General features: G+C 31.0%; 1 protein-coding gene across 3 annotated transcripts in view; it reads left to right on the top strand.

The window, feature by feature from the left end:
• Positions 1-16,452, top strand: part of LOC113401934 (uncharacterized) — a 35,397-nt gene that overhangs the window by 15,255 nt on the left and 3,690 nt on the right. Inside the window, exons 1-8 of one of the 3 annotated variants that reach the window (XM_026642017.2) lie at positions 28-880; positions 3,049-3,180; positions 3,870-3,990; positions 5,067-5,226; positions 13,501-13,619; positions 14,281-14,963; positions 15,414-15,540; positions 16,208-16,371. In XM_026642017.2, the coding sequence (XP_026497802.1) occupies positions 491-880; positions 3,049-3,180; positions 3,870-3,990; positions 5,067-5,226; positions 13,501-13,619; positions 14,281-14,963; positions 15,414-15,540; positions 16,208-16,371 (1,896 nt within the window). In that variant the 5' untranslated portion in view covers positions 28-490. Of the gene's footprint in view, positions 1-27; positions 881-3,048; positions 3,181-3,869; positions 3,991-5,066; positions 5,227-13,500; positions 13,620-14,280; positions 14,964-15,413; positions 15,541-16,207; positions 16,372-16,452 lie in introns of those variants that run through there. The other 2 variants (XM_026642026.2, XM_064220323.1) reach the window with 2 other exon arrangements.

Consider the following 16,452-nt stretch of genomic DNA (forward strand, 5'->3'; position numbering starts at 1 on the left):
CGTTTCTTTTGCCTAACCTCTGACAATGCAAATAAAAAAAATTAAAATGTCTACGGTTGACGCCTTGACGCTAGTTGATGAATTTTGTTACAAATTTTATAAGATTGACATGAAAACTTGATATTGTACAAGTGATGTAATTAAACAGTTAATTCAATTACATATTAATTTTTTCGAATGTCTTGCTTTGAGATAATTTTTTCCTTTAACTTTTATCCACGGAACAGTTGTATAGTTGCGTCTATTATCATTTTACATGTGCGTGAAAGATATGTCAGAACATAAGAGTAGATGTACGTAGAATTGTAGCTGTTTTGACAATGTAATACCCGATGAATGTAAGCAATATTTTTCTCCTTACGAACTCTTATGTGTGGCAGAAAGGATTAAAAAGCCGTTGTAATGTTACGGACAAGTGCAAATTTGGTTAGTTAGGATTTGACAGCCGGCAGGCTTGTCGTAAGTGATTTACGATCGGTTTTCTATAAAAATGAACAGTCGCAGTAGCGTAAATGAAACGAATTTGGTGAATTTCTCGGCGGAGCTGTCAACATTAAACCAGTTGGATGCAAAAGATGGATTGCTGAGTTTTCCCTTCGATCACATATACGCGTGTCATTCTCAAAGTTCAGAAAGAAGGCAGCCACTTCTGTTGGAAAAAGAAGTTGAAGTATCCACGCACTGTGTTACTACAGAAGAGAAAAATAATGAAAGTTCTTCTGATGTGATAAGGCTATCAGAACAGCTCACTATTTCTGAAAATCAGAACAAAAAGCTTAAGGATCTGTTAATCTATCATTTGGATCTAATTCAGCAACAAAACGAACTTATTAGCAAAAGAGATAAATTGTACCAAACACTGAAACAGGAAAATGATACAGTAAGTTTTTTATCTGGCTCCAAAAGTTGCAATTTTTTTAGAGCTCTATATATTATGCATGTTATGCTTTGTTTACATACAAATAGCATATTTAAAAGACTGAAAATATAGATCTAGTTAAAAGCTTTACATTGTTTAAGAAAACATTCTACATTTTATGAATATAGCAATTGTATCCTCCATTAAAAAAAATAAATAAAATTCGTGCTTTTGCCCAAAATATTACTAAAATGCTTACAACATGCAGTATTAAAAGCTGTGTTATAAGAATTTTGTATTTTTACATAGACCATTCTGAGCTTATGTAAAATCAAAAAATATATTTCAACATCAGTAAGAATGAAGTATATAAAGTTAATTGTATAATTTAAGGCTTTATTTCACTAGCGTCAAGGTTGTTGAAACCACAGCTTTATTTGCAAAGGCTTGCTAACTGCTACATTATTTATGTTTATCCTGTCATTTGACAGGTCAGAGGTAATTGTTTAATTTCTAAATTTGCCTCGATTTTTATATTCATATGAAACCTTCAAAGACTAAGTTTTGATTCATTTATATTTAATATATTTGCGAATTCATCAATGTTTATTTATCTTTGTATTGGAACATGTTTTTATATGAAAATGAATGAAATAGTATGTTAAAGTTTAAGGTGTATAAGCAAAATTAAGTCTGGTTAAAACTTTATCAATGGTTTCCAAAACTTTTCATGCGATTAAAAAAAGTTATTTTGAAATATATTGCTTTGCGACTGGACTATCATAAGTTGTTGCTAAATGTTGCAATGTGTTTCTGTCAATATATTATTGCATATTGAATATACCTTGATATTATATCAACAACAAACTTTTATATTTATATAAATTTAGTCACATGAAATACATTTTAAAATCATATAATTGTATGAATATTATGTTATCTAAATTTCCTTTAAAATTAACGTTGATGAAAAATTCATAATAATCAAACATAATATGTGTTGAAAAAAATGTCAATTATGAACCTTGTAAACATTATTTAATTTTTTTACACCAGGACATTGCCTCTGCGAATTATGCACATCAACACAGCTGCCAGTTTAAAAATATATTTATTGTACTAATTCCGTACAACAAAGTTTGTAAATTATATATAACATTTCTTTATAACTTAACACAAAAATAATAGAAGCTGCTTTGCATTTTAAAATCTAAAGATAAGAAGAAGATAAGACAAAGTAAAGAATTTACTATACAAAGTCTCAACTGGCATTTATTGTGTTAAAGTATATAGATACTTAATTTAAGTACCCAATATAGAGAGAAATGACATAAAATCAAAGGTGGTGGGTTATATGTAATGTATAGTCTTACAATTTGACAAAAATAAGTTACGTATATAAAAATATATAATATGAAAATGCAAAAAATCAATATTCAAATTATCTGTAAACTACATTCAGTTTCATATCATATGACCATCTTATGTCAGTCATTTTTGCTATGCTCTTGCACAATTAAGATGTTCTATTTGTTTGTCAAATGTAAAATACTGTGTCGATAGCTGCCTTTGATTTTAAACAGAGATTATAAAATGAATATAATTTTTAATATTTATTTTTCAATAAATGACGCTTGCTGCAACTTTACATTTATCAACTATGATACATTTTTGTATAATAATACCGTAGAATATTGATTAGACTCTAAAATTATTATTAGTAAAAATACTAGGTTTCATTAAAGATTTTTTAGTTTCGAATAGAATATTTCGTCTTTAGACTAGCATGCTAGTTATTATTATAGGTGTAAATATTTTTATAAATCTATTTAGGCATTTTTTAATAGTAGATCATATAAATACATTAGATTTAGATTATAACAGCACAAGCGACTATTATATTATGAAGATAAAATGTAGTTGAAACTCTCTAGAATTATTATGAGTTATTAAAAAAAAAAAAAACACTTGATACACATTGGACAAGTATTTTTTCTGTTGATATTTTCTTTTTCTATTCTTAATAAATTATTAATATATTTTCTACAGTCTTATAAAGCTACATTATATATTTTCTGACTTGCAATTGTCTACAAATGTATTGTTGGAAGATGGGGATTGTGAGAATAAATGCACATAAATATAATTGCTAATGAAAAAATTTATATAGTGTCTGCATATGATTCCAGCTTAAGGCAAAATTAATTCGAATGGACAGAAGAGTAGGATTGAGTCAACGGCACACTGTCAATCCTCCTTTATACACACCAACTTCAACAATCACATCGGGCATCCTTAAGAACGAACAAGGTGCTTCTCATGTAAGTCAAAATTATGAGCTTTGAAAGTCTTTTTTCCTGGCTTATTTTTTAATTTTCGTTATATCCATTCATGAAATTTCAATTACATGATAATATTGAAATAATAATCTATTTTATTGATTGTCTAAACTTTTTTTTACTATATCAATTGGTATTATAAAAATTTCACTCGTATTTAATGTGAGTTTAAAATAAAAGAATTCAGCGAATAACCATCGTTTGACTACTCTTCCAATTGAAAAACGAATATGTCGATTTGTCGGATATTTAGATGCCATGTCAAAATAAACGACGTTTGACGAAATAAAATGAACATAGGAATTCATATCGAATGATAAATTGAAATTCAATTTAAATATCGTCTGAACTCTTCAAAAGCATGTTAGAATTATATTGTATCTCGTAAAACAGTTTATAGAAGTAAGACAAGTCTTGACATTAAACTTAAGATTTATTAAAACCGACTACGATTTCGTACTATATTAGAATATCCGGTGCTGCTTTCGCAACCGCAACTGGAGTCTGATTCATAAAAAAACTTACCTCCAGTTCAAACTTTTTTAGGATTATCTTTATTTGGATTAACATCTTTATATTTTTTATCCACCCCGGACCTTCCCACAGCCGGCTATCGGTATCGGCTTTTTGCGGAATCCTCTCCTTATGTTGTCAATTAAATTCATTTTCAGATTATGTTAAATAGGTTTACAGAACTACTTTTACCAGATAAAGGAAATTCATGTCTTTTTGATAACAATAAACCTTTTGGACAGGGAACTTTCGGGATAGCAAGAACGACTAGAGAGACAGGTAAGCAGCATCTTGTTATATTTTAATAAGTAATCAATTGTATACGTATCGTATTCATTTTATTGTACCTATTCATTTTCTTTTGCTCTAAAACACAATTAATACATAGCATACGCTATGCGCACCCACTCAATCTTCCATGTTCTTCCCGAAATAGCAATACTTTGTATTGAGCTTCGTTATGATGGGTGACAGAGCCAGTGTAACTAAAATCACAATAAACATAATATCTCAGTACCTAGAAGGCGCATTGGCGATGTAAGGAATGTGTCTATGGGCATCAGTGTCCGCTTAATGTCAGTTTGTCCATTAGTCCGTCCTACGTATTTTATAAAAAAAAAAAATAGTAAAAACTTTTTAATTTTCGATTCTGATCCAAAAATATCAAATCTATTGAAATACACTTGTACAATGTTTGTCATATTATATTCGTGTACAATTTAATTTATTTAAAACACGCAAACGTTCCATTCACATTTTTTTTATCAAAATGCAAAAAGTGTAACATACGTTTTAAAATAATTTCAAATACGTCGAAATGAAATAGTTATTATTGTAGAATCTGCACTACATTTTACGAACTATCCGTTGTTTATTTTAAGCCTTCAATGTATTTATTTGGTCGAAATAAACATAAACCGAAACTACGAATGTGTTCTATTTGTTCCGCTTATAATTTATATTAATAGCAAAATGTTATCAATAATGTTTATTCGCTAAGTACCGAATATGTAATAATTATTTACTCTCACATATCTACGTGGGGGTAGATCAATATAATATAAATAGCTGCCCGACGCGACTTGCGGGTGAAATAAGGATTTATGTGTTTTTTTGATACAATATTACCTTATGGTACCGGGTTTCAAGTTTTTATTTGTGTTTGTTTATGGCTATCCACAAACAAACACACAAAAAAAAATTAAAACCGGTTCAGTATGTATGTATGTTACTATTGCCCCCATAACGAGGAATTCAGTGCTATATATACCTACAGGAAAATTATATATATAGTAAATAAGCAGGAGATGCCTGGTGGGTGTGTGGTATAGTTAATTCATTATCAGTGTTTTCAGACGTACCAAATTACTCGTCAGGTGATATAAAAGTCCCGGCCTTCGATAAAAAACATAATTGTGATAGTTACAAAATGATTGACAACAAGAGATCAATTATTAAGAAAGAGGTGAAGACTGAAAATCGTGCGGAGGCCCTGTACACGGTTACTTCGAACAGGTCTGTACAGTTTATTTTATTTTCTTACAACTTCATTTATAGTACTAATTTAAACATATGCGCCTTATATTTCTCTCAATCTCTTGTTTCGTGGTCACGGTAGATACAACTCTGTCAGAACATTAGGCAAAATAAAAATTATATGGTTTGAACCAAAATTAGTACTCCTCATATGTTGTCTAGTTTGTCAATACTAATATTATAAATGTCATAGTAACTATATCTGTCTGTCTGTTGTTCTTTCACGGCCAAAGCACTCAACCGAATTTAATGATTCGGTATGAAGAAAGCTAAAACTCCAAAGAAGGACATAGCCTACTTTTTATGCCTCATAGCCGAGTACCAACCCCTAAAATGCGAAGGAAACCGTAGTAATATAAAATGGAAAAGGTTATGTTTTCTTATATTCTAGAGTACAGTAATAGAAGTGCTTAATGCCCGATGACAATATTCAGGAGATTATTTGTTTTGACGCATAGAATATTTCTACTTCTTGTAAGCTTATTTTAAATATAGCTTCATTGTAAAAATATAACCACCAGCAAACCAGGATATTCGGAAGCATAAACCGTCTAACTACCCTCGACTGCAAACGATTCTTGATTGATATTGAAACGAACAATTGATTGATTGCGTGGACTCAAGAGTATGAGAGAGACAAAGGGATTAGTATGACCACTAGTTGTTTCTATATAGGAAGGCTAATATAACCGGCGGTAAAATAACCTCTGGGGCACATACATCATCACGGTGTTACGTTAATTTGACGATTGTACCCTTCAGTAATTTCGCTTATCTCTTTCAGATATTTAAGGATCTCTTTCATGTTTTCAATTTTTAAACTCTCTAAACATTTATAACTCTGTTCCTCTACAGAAGGGAAACAGATTTTAGCCAAAAGTAATTTTGTTTCTTTCCATAGTTACATTTAATGAGGTTATGGTTCAGTTTATTTTCTATATTTATACTAAGAGTAGACGAAAAAGACAATTTTGACGACAGATGATTGTAAATTAATTTTTAAATGCACAAATTGTTAATTATTATACTCGAAAGTAATATGACGCCAAAAATGACATTTTAAAGTTCGCATAATCAAAAATCAGGATTGAATTCTTTTTTTTTAATCATCGAAACATTTTTCGATCTGTCACATTTGAAAAATAATTTTGATTGGTCCCCAAATATAACATATAAAAAATAAAATATAATACAATGATAAATTATGAATAGGTAAATAGACATTTCCACCTGGAAAATGGTTTTGTAATTTAAATGGAATCAATCCTTGACGTAAATTTTGAGTATCAATAAGCGGTAGTAATATGTATCAAATAGGGTGCGTTATGAAGGGTGGTTTTAGAGGTAGTAGTAGGTAGGTAGCGGATATTCACAGAGGTGGTATCCAGTTTACAGGTCCATTTTGTGAAATTAGTAAATGTTTTTTTTTTAATGAATGAAGTTCGTGCGATTAGACGCCTTTGAAATATTTTCTCCGTGGATATGTTAAGTCTACGGAGATAAACCAGATACAATTGAGCATTTGAAAGCCAACATTCGACGCGTTATAGCCGAAAAATAGTCCAATTTACTGCGAAGAGTGTGGGAACTTAAAACTTCTAGATTTCGCCACGTACACGCACGTCGGTTACATGCCCGAAATTATATTTAAACAAAAATGCCATAAAATTATCTATTTTGCCATTTACATTCAGTTTAAAAACGATTGAGTGTTTGATTTTTAAATTTAAAGTTCTCTGCTTCTAAAAAACGCTAAAGTAAATCTGGTGCACAGTCTGCCAGCTACGAACCTAGATCGAGCTTAACTGAAACGTCGTATGTGATAAGTATGACTTGAGCTTAGAATGATTTATTTCCAAATTTTACTTTCGTTCTTTTTATAACACGATACCCTGTTAATAATTTTTTGTGTAACAGATTGGTACTAAGCGTAGGCGTATAACATCCATCCTTGTAGAAGAAGACGATTCTGATATTATCATCAGTAGGTAAATACATAAAATAATAAATAGACATAAAAAATACTTTAGTAGCTAGAGGGGTTGCATTGAAATTGTGGCCTCGCTTGCAACCGTATAGAAGAAACAACAACGATTTGCGACCGTAACATCTAGGTGATAAGGGTAGTTTCAGACCGTGTAGCTCGGAATTAAGCCATTTACAATAATTAATTTGTGATGCGTAGTTTGTGCTTGCAGTGAAATATTTTGAAATATCAGTTTCCAGTTTATTGATTAACTGAGGTCGATACCACTTGAATGCAGCCTATCGTACATTTATGATACCATGTTAGTAACAAAATGAAATGATGACTTCATTTCATACACGTGACGAAAATAATTCACTGCATAGTTAGAAAAACTTATAGAATACAAAATAAACATTAATTCAGTTGACTACTCTGATAAATGTCACAGCTTATAAACCACGGATCGGAGAGATTATGTATTTTCTATCTGTTATCTATGGATTTATCTGAAGCTTTTGATTGTGTAGAACACAAAATCTTTTATGTAATTTAAAAGAAACTTTTGCATCATAGTCATCATCATCTAAGTCTAATAATTCAATATTTTTTTATTAAGAGAATATAGGCTTCTGAAGATGATGAAATAAATGAGTGTTTAACAAGGATCAATTTTCGGTCCATTTCTATTTTTTTAACTTGGCAGTAACAAGCTATTAATGCATATGTAAACAATGCATAATCGCTTATGTATTTGTGCATAATTTGTAACAAATGGTTTGGTTTAAAACGACAATAAAACTAGTACAACAGTACACAGTACAGTAATCCCTGTGTTACCGATACTACAGTATTTTAAGTATTCACTTTAGATTCGAAACTTTAACGCTCAATTTACATTTATCTTCATTAAAACAAAAACTTAGCTCTTCAGTTTATGTTCGTAGAAAATTGAAATTGAGACAGGATTAGTATATTTTTGTTATTTTTTTAATTTATTTGTTTGTGGTAATTATACAGATATTGAAATTTTTTTCATTTCTACGGCAATCTAGGTGAAGGTGATCTAGTTATTACTTTCTGAATGGGTCATATATTTACAATAATAGTATGTTTATTCATTTATTATACATTATATAATCATTGACAAACACTTAATGCGCGTATATAAAATAAATTGGTGTCATTAGTCTGAAGAAAGTTTTTTTGCTCGTATTATGTATCAGCCTACTTGAATAAAGTATAATGTATTTTGATTTTATCATTCCATACAATTTATATACAATGACATTGAGAGTCATTTTTCTTTTGCGATAATGGGGCATAGTTCAATAACGGATTTCATTGCTGTTTATGTGTTATTATATTTCATTGTCATTATAATTCAAATCATATTTTTTAAATTTTTTTTCTATTTCGTCTTTGAAAATTAGGCTTGTATATACTTTGCGCCCTTATTTGTTATTATGGTAATTTAAGTCTTTTAAATAGAAACATAACGTTGAGATTATATTTTTTCATTACGAACGTTTAACAGCAATAAAATGCTAATTAATTTTAACTATATTTAAAAATGAGAAAGTAAGTTTGTTTATTACTCTTTCACGTGTTAGCTACAAAATCGATCAAAAGAGGTAATAATTAAGATGTCTGATACATGAACCCACCTCACAGACGGGCGGAAATTAATATTCAATAAAAGCGGCCAAGTGCGAGTCGGACTCGCGCACGAAGGGTTCCGTACCATTGACTAGGTAAACAACAATAACATACATATTGATACCGAGCAAAAATAGGGAAAAAATCGCGTTTGTTGTATGGGAGCCCCCCTAAATTTGTTTTTAGTATTTGTTGTTATAGCGGCAACAGAAATACATAATTTGTGAAAATTTCGACTGTCTAGCTATCGCGGTTCTTGAGACAGACAAACGGTGCCAACAAACGGTGCCAACAAACTTGCCTGGTGACAGACAAACGGACGGACAGACAGCGAAGTCTTAGTAATATGGTCCCGTTTTTAAACTTTGTGTACGGAACCCTATTAACCTCGTAAATGACTATTACAAATACTTCTAAACGCCTATTTGAATAATATATTATATTTCCATATAGTCTTTTGGTAGGTTAAATTAATAGCTCGTTTATATTGTGTATACTAGCAATTGTTCTTTTCTAATTCTAATTTGATCCAGCTCGTAACGTGATGTTGTAGTTTATAACCTTTTTTTAACAAATGGGCTACCTAATGCGAAAAGGTTGTTTTAAAGTGGAAGGATAGGTCGTGATATTTGCTTATTTAAAAAAAGAAACCACTCAGCCTTATAATGTAAATTAAGATTAACTATAAAACTAAATGAAAACAAAAAATTAAAAACTAAATGATTAAAATTGAATTAAACATTTTTTTAGTAGTATAAATTTCAATCAACAATGCCAGCATTTTCCAAAGTATGGGTCGCCTTTTCCAAAGTATTTTACTGTTTGATGAAACTATGAAGTCCTCATTCCCTTCAGCTCGCCTCACCCTCACCTCATGCCTGTGTGCGGTGCGATTTAAAATAAAAGCTTATATAAATTGGAGGTATAAATCTCATTGCGATTAAAAGTTAAGTTTATATACCCTTCTCAATCTCATGGTTAGGGTCCTTCTCGTCATGAAGCCCAAGAAGTAAATCCGAATTTGACAGTTTGGTTGTTTGGTTGGTGTATGTCTTGTGAACTTTGAGAAACACTTTGCTATTGTATCCGCTACATTACTAATTATTTCAGTATTTTTTAAATAGTAACTCTTTCTGAAAATGAAACTGCCATGTTGGTTAAAACAGTGCGAAATCACAACGAGACTTTCTTCTTCCATATGCTGTAAACGAGTCCTCGGCTACTTCGGACTCATTATATGCTCCTCAAAGCATTGTATGCAGAAGAATATTATTTTGGGACCAAACGATGGTAGACGTGTTTGGGTTCGGGTTATCTATAAGTTGGTCTTACGCGATAGAGAGTGGCGGGCCGTTGTCGACACAGCTCAAGATCGTATCCGTTGGAAGGATACGTGACCGCGATCCTCAGCTGTGAGGGAGTGAGAAAGAAGAAAATAAATCCAAAATCGTCTACACGAGTCCGACTCGCTGTTCTTAAATTTTATATAAAAACTAGTGCCTGTAATTGAAGTCGCTCATCATACGCACATTCAACAAACTTAAACATAAAGTTTTCTTGTTTCACGGTACAATAGTACGGTAAAGTCACTTACCGTGTGTGGTAACTGGTACCCAATGAGTTAAATGTGTGGCACCTAGATGAACTTGTGCAAAGCTGTAGTCTATGCTTAACTCAGTATAATTGCTTTATGGTCGGTTGTTTTAAATGTCACGTCTCTAATATGCAATTACAAAATACTTGTCTATGTCATTCTTAAATAACAAAGTTGCATGGAATTATAATTGACATGCATTTATAACAGACAACAGTTTAGAATAAAATTGAGTCTGTTTGTTTTACCTTTGTAGCTACAGTACAGTAAAAATAAAAAACAACAGTTTGAGTGCTTCTTTGGTTTACTTAGGTTATAGGGCTGCAAGGGTCATGGTCCTAGGTTTTTAATTCGATAACTTTTTTGCTCATCACTTTTCAGTAGCAGACTGGAGTTTGCAATTTAAAAGAAAGAAATGCTTTAGGAAAAAACAGTATCTGAAACACCAAATTAATAAATGAAATAAATAATAATCAATCTACATATTTGAGAAATACAATCAAATCAAGCAAAAATCGAATATTTCAATACACAATTATTTTTTTTTACATATGACATAGTTTTATCCGTTTTTAATCGAAAGAATATCTGTTTATAAATAAACGATATTTGTAGCGGGAGCATAGCAGACAATAACTAATTATTTATATAAATAAACATCGTTAGATCTTTGACTACAGTAATGCATATTAATAATTTTACTTTATAAAATTATAATTATCATAAATTATCGGCATACATAAATCGTCAAAGCATATTATTGCCGGAAAGCACAGATTATAGAAAAAAAAACAACCTGTATAATATTTAATGAGGTCTATATTGAATACTTCAAGTTACGCGCCAAGTGGCGTTTGAAACGCACGCACGCGAAAAGCACTGCTCGTTACTGGTTGCGCCGGAGTTGAATACCGATATTATTTTGGTCACTACCAGTGAGTATGACCTCAATATTATGACTGAAATAGTGTGCAAAATCTAAAAATATTGTATGGTAATTTATTAAAAAATGAAGATTCTTTTTCTCTTTTGAAAATAATATTGTTTATTTATTTTATTTTTTGAATTAATCCAATTCTTAAAAAATATAATTTTCAATACACTAAAATAATATATTTATTTCAAAAATAAATTTAGGAATAACAAATCTAGAACTATTTTTTTTGTTGTTGGTAATGTGTAAATATTTTTTTAAACGACCGAAACTCATTATTTGATACATATTTTTATCGACTTTATACTTGGTGATATTCTGATTACAATATAGTTTAGGTAAAGGATATATATATGTTAAAAAGTGGACAATATTTTAGGATTCAAAAATATATGCAAGGTATTATTCTGATTAAAGTGTTATTGTTGGCGAGACGCAGGATACCTAGCTTAGGTAGTTTGCTTGGTGTCCGGCCAGCTCAACTTGATGGGGTCGTCATTCATTTTAGGTTGCATTACAGAATCTTCTCGGTAGTCGCCGCTTTACCAATTTACTAGTTTACGTTGTGGGTTTAATGTATGGAGATTTTCGTGTAACGCTATATGACAACGCAGTCAATGCCATCTAAATTTATTCATTCATGCAAAGTCAAATTATAATCAAATCTATTTTTAAATTTGACTTAATAAAATAAATACTTTATTATGACTAGTGGATTTCTTTTTTTTTTTTATTTAGACAACATAGCTTACTCAGTAATTAGGAAAGAGCGGCTACATCTAACAAAAAACAATGAAATATATAATAATTGTAAAGTAATGCTATGTATTTCAGCTATTGTTAAAATTGTCTACTGTTGTGAATGTTTAATAAAATATGAAATATTAATTAAACAACATCGTTAAAAACAAAAAGGGAAATTTTGCAAAAAAACTGGAAAGAGACGAACTTTCTTTAGATTCTGGACGTAGAAATGTAAAATACAATTGGCACTTTATGGTTTCGTCAACAAGTATACATTCGTCCAATTCGCCAAAGAGTTCTTATGTCGAGGCTTTGAACGTTTTTTTTTTTTTGTGATTAATTAACTAATATGACCGCGCTATTTAGATTTTTTGAAATGTCATATACTTTATATAAGGCCAGATTTAAAGATGTAGAGGTCCAGGAATTTTCCTAATTATATTGTTTGTTTACATAATAATTTGAACAGTTTCTGTCATTCGGATTTTTCTTTTGATTCCAAGTATCCTATCATCTACTTTTAAATGTTAGAAATATTGCATACCTTACTTGTATTTTTCTGCATATATATTATAAAAATTGTTTACTCATCGGAATTATGCTTTTTTTTGAGTATTCTTGCCCGGGTCTGGTGCTCCGGATGATCTCTCCTAAATCCGGCCCTGACCGTGTATTTCCACGTAAATCCATTAAAATGAGAAGGCTACAGCTAAATAATGACACGAATACATACATTCATTCATACCCTCGAAAATGTAATCCTCAGCTGGAGGAGTAGGGTTACAAATATCATATTATACTTAATTATTATTCGCAATTCTAGAATCAAATATTCCCAATTTTTTTTCATATTCCTCAATCATATTCCAAAAAAACGTATTTGAGGCGTCTTTAACTCACATTTTCGATTAATATTAGGTGACTCGAAATATACAGCGTGAAAGTTTTGAAATGTTTTAGTAAAGTATAATATTCAGTGTAGTAGATATTAATAACAATGTTCAAAAATGAATATTTTTATGTAATTTTGGTCTCCATTCACAGTTATTGAGGATAAGGTAATAATAGCGAAGAAGTTGTAAATAAATGCCTTTCAATAAGAAAAGTCGGTTTTTATCTACAACAGTCTGTCTAGCTATCGTAAATATTCTTGATAATACGATAATTTATTAAATATTGAAAAAAAACTGTATATATTTTTTTAATTTAATGTTTATTTATGATATAATTATAAATAGTACATTTAATTTGGAATTTATTTACAAATAGCATCATAAAACAAATTTAATATTCTCTCATACTAACATTTTTGTACAAGTAAAGTAATTTTCTTTCTAACAAGAAGATTGTTTCCAGCGGCACTCCTGTTATCCAAAGAATACAGAGAAATAGACGAAGGACCTCTGGAATTGGCAGTTTGAGTCGCATGTCAAAGACTCCCAAGACGCAATCGACGGAAACATCCACGTCTAAAAGTGAGTTATAACAATATAAGTCGACAAAAGTTTCGTTTATTAATAATTCTAATACTAAAATATATTAATAGTTTTTAATATAAGCGGGAAAGTTTCTGACAGAACTTATGTGAAATGTGGCATAGGAATTTGTATATTTATTTTTAAAGGCGCATTAACAATTTACATATATTACAAATAAGAAAAATGTAGACTTCGTAACATTCATTGATCTGTATATCAAGCAAAAATTTACACAAAATTCACGAATTTTAACATGTAAACTAATTTTAATTTATATTATAATTATATTATATGGAAAAATAGACCCAAACTATATAAAAAAAAACAATGTTATAAATATATCTATGGAAAAAGAATTATGTGATATGTTGATACCAGGTATAGTTTTAGATATTTCGTTATATTTTACATAAATATGCGAGTCATTCGAGTCTTTATTATCGAGACGCGTTCAAGCGAGGGATAAGTGGAATGTTTTAAGAGAGGAATGACAATAAGGTTCCTACGTAGTACTGATAAAAATATACTATATATATATTATATGTTCATCATTATAATGAATCATTAATAAAGCTCAAATTACTACTAATAATACTCATTCTTAAACATTTATAAATTTCATCTCGTCTTTAAAGTTACATAATTTATTTTATTTAAGATAAAACAAACACCGATCCAACGTATGATCGGTCTTATAGTGTCAACAAAAAGTCGAAAATGATAAACACCTACGGGAAGTCAAGAAATTCAACCATACCAAAGCGGACGAGCCAATTCACAGGATCATTGTCTGATAGATTACGGCTAATTGACACAACACCTACAGGGGAGGACCCCTATCAGCTCGGCGAAGCGGATATGAGGGAACAGTCGCCGATTCCAAAACTAATGTTACAAAAAACCAATCACGGACGAATGAAGATTTGCTCGGATTCCGGTGAAACATCGCGACGTATCTATGATATACCAGACACCAAAACGAAACTGAACAGGTTCATGTCCGCTTACGAACAAGCCAAGAAGGACCCAGAGAAGACGATGATGTTCGATGAACCAGCTGATGACATGCTGAAGGGTGAACCGGAAATCGATTGGCGGATGTTCTCAGATAAACCTGTGAATGAAAGCAGTCTCTGTGATTTTGCATTTGGGGAGACGAATAGTAATTTGTCCTCGATAATACCGTCGTTAGACGCTAATGAGTTTCAGGAATTGTTCACATCAGACGCAGCTCTGAATTTGGATAACTTAAATCAATTGGATTATCCAACGGACAAATTGATGCCTGAAAAAACTAAGAGACGAAACGCGCGTACCACGAGTCTAATAAGCCCTACTGACGTAAGACATATTAACTATTACTTATTCCAATACATCTTATTCTTATTGTACGTTAATATAATTTTTTAGCGACTTCTGGATTTCGACTTTAAGAAATCTCCATATTTTGAGTTTCATAGTTTGGATCGTATTTTATAAATTATGTATTTTACTTGAAATACCATCGTACCTCGATGGGAGTGTAAAATCGATAGTTCTGTACAATCTTCTATAAGTCAATATTATTGATATTATTTGTCATCGGTACAAAAAAGATATAGCCACAACAGCTATTTTCAACAGAGATGAACCAGCTGCACAACACATATGCCTTTCTTGTATCCTTGGCACTAGAAGCACTACAAAGACTCCGGGCTTCTGAGAATTAATTGATATTTAAATACAACAGTTAGAATTTAAGAATAACTAAACGAAATTATTAATACAATTCCATTTTTTTTCATATTTTAGGAAGAGGGCGTAGAAATAAAACGGGGTGCTCCTAGCACGCGGGGTAGAAAAAGGGCATTTTCTGCCATTAGCCTGGGGAAACAAAGTGCAAAGGGGCCGGCTAAACCAAGAGCTACTAGAGGCAAGGGTAAGTAGAAACCATGCAGTTCATCTTAGCAACGCCTTCATCGATACATCACTGAACTATTTGGGCACAACGCTGCAAAAGTTAAGTATCAATTAGTCACCAAGATTATGAGAGATGCTATTCATTATATAAAAGAAAGTATTATCCATACATAAATATTCACTGAAATAGTTAAGTGTTCGCAATTTCGTACTTCATTTATATTTCTATATGATATATATTTATATAATACATGTATTATATTATATTAACGTATGCGAATAAGAATGGTTACTATAAAAGTTAAACTACAGATATTGAAAAATAATTACATACAATATATTTGCACTAACTGCGACTTGGCTCAATAATATTTCAATCATACGTACGGAGAGACAGCGAGAGTTAATAAATTAACAACATTAGCGAGAAGGTTGGAGAGACCTTAATACAGTAAGTAAAGAAACATTCCGTTTCGTGGCCGTTGTGGAAGGTACTGAGTGAATGGGGGATGCTTGGATTGATAATAAAATTAATTGAAATTCACTTAATATCATTCAAATTTCATTTCACATAGAGTTCAAAGTTTTACTAAAGAATTAAATATTTAATTATGAATGAAATTTATTGTAGTTAGTTTCAATTGAAGATTGTTGTATTTGTTACATTTTTATATTATCTTTAATAGCGGCAACTCGAGGTAAAAGATCCCCTGTACCTGGAATGATGACGAATAAACCGTACCCAACGTTGGTTGGCGATAAAGATCTTTCCTGGTATTTTGGATTAGATCCAGATTTGAAGCTCGAGGACGTCGACCCACCAGCGGATAGCCAAGCGTCTACTGTCGAGGTCTGTACATAAATAATACATCCATGTTTTGAATTTTTTTACCGCCGTGTTTTGTTTTTGCCGCCGTCTGGGTCTGCACCC

Source organism: Vanessa tameamea, chromosome Z, assembly GCF_037043105.1.
Source record: "Vanessa tameamea isolate UH-Manoa-2023 chromosome Z, ilVanTame1 primary haplotype, whole genome shotgun sequence".
NCBI classification, from domain to species: Eukaryota; Metazoa; Arthropoda; class Insecta; order Lepidoptera; family Nymphalidae; genus Vanessa; species Vanessa tameamea.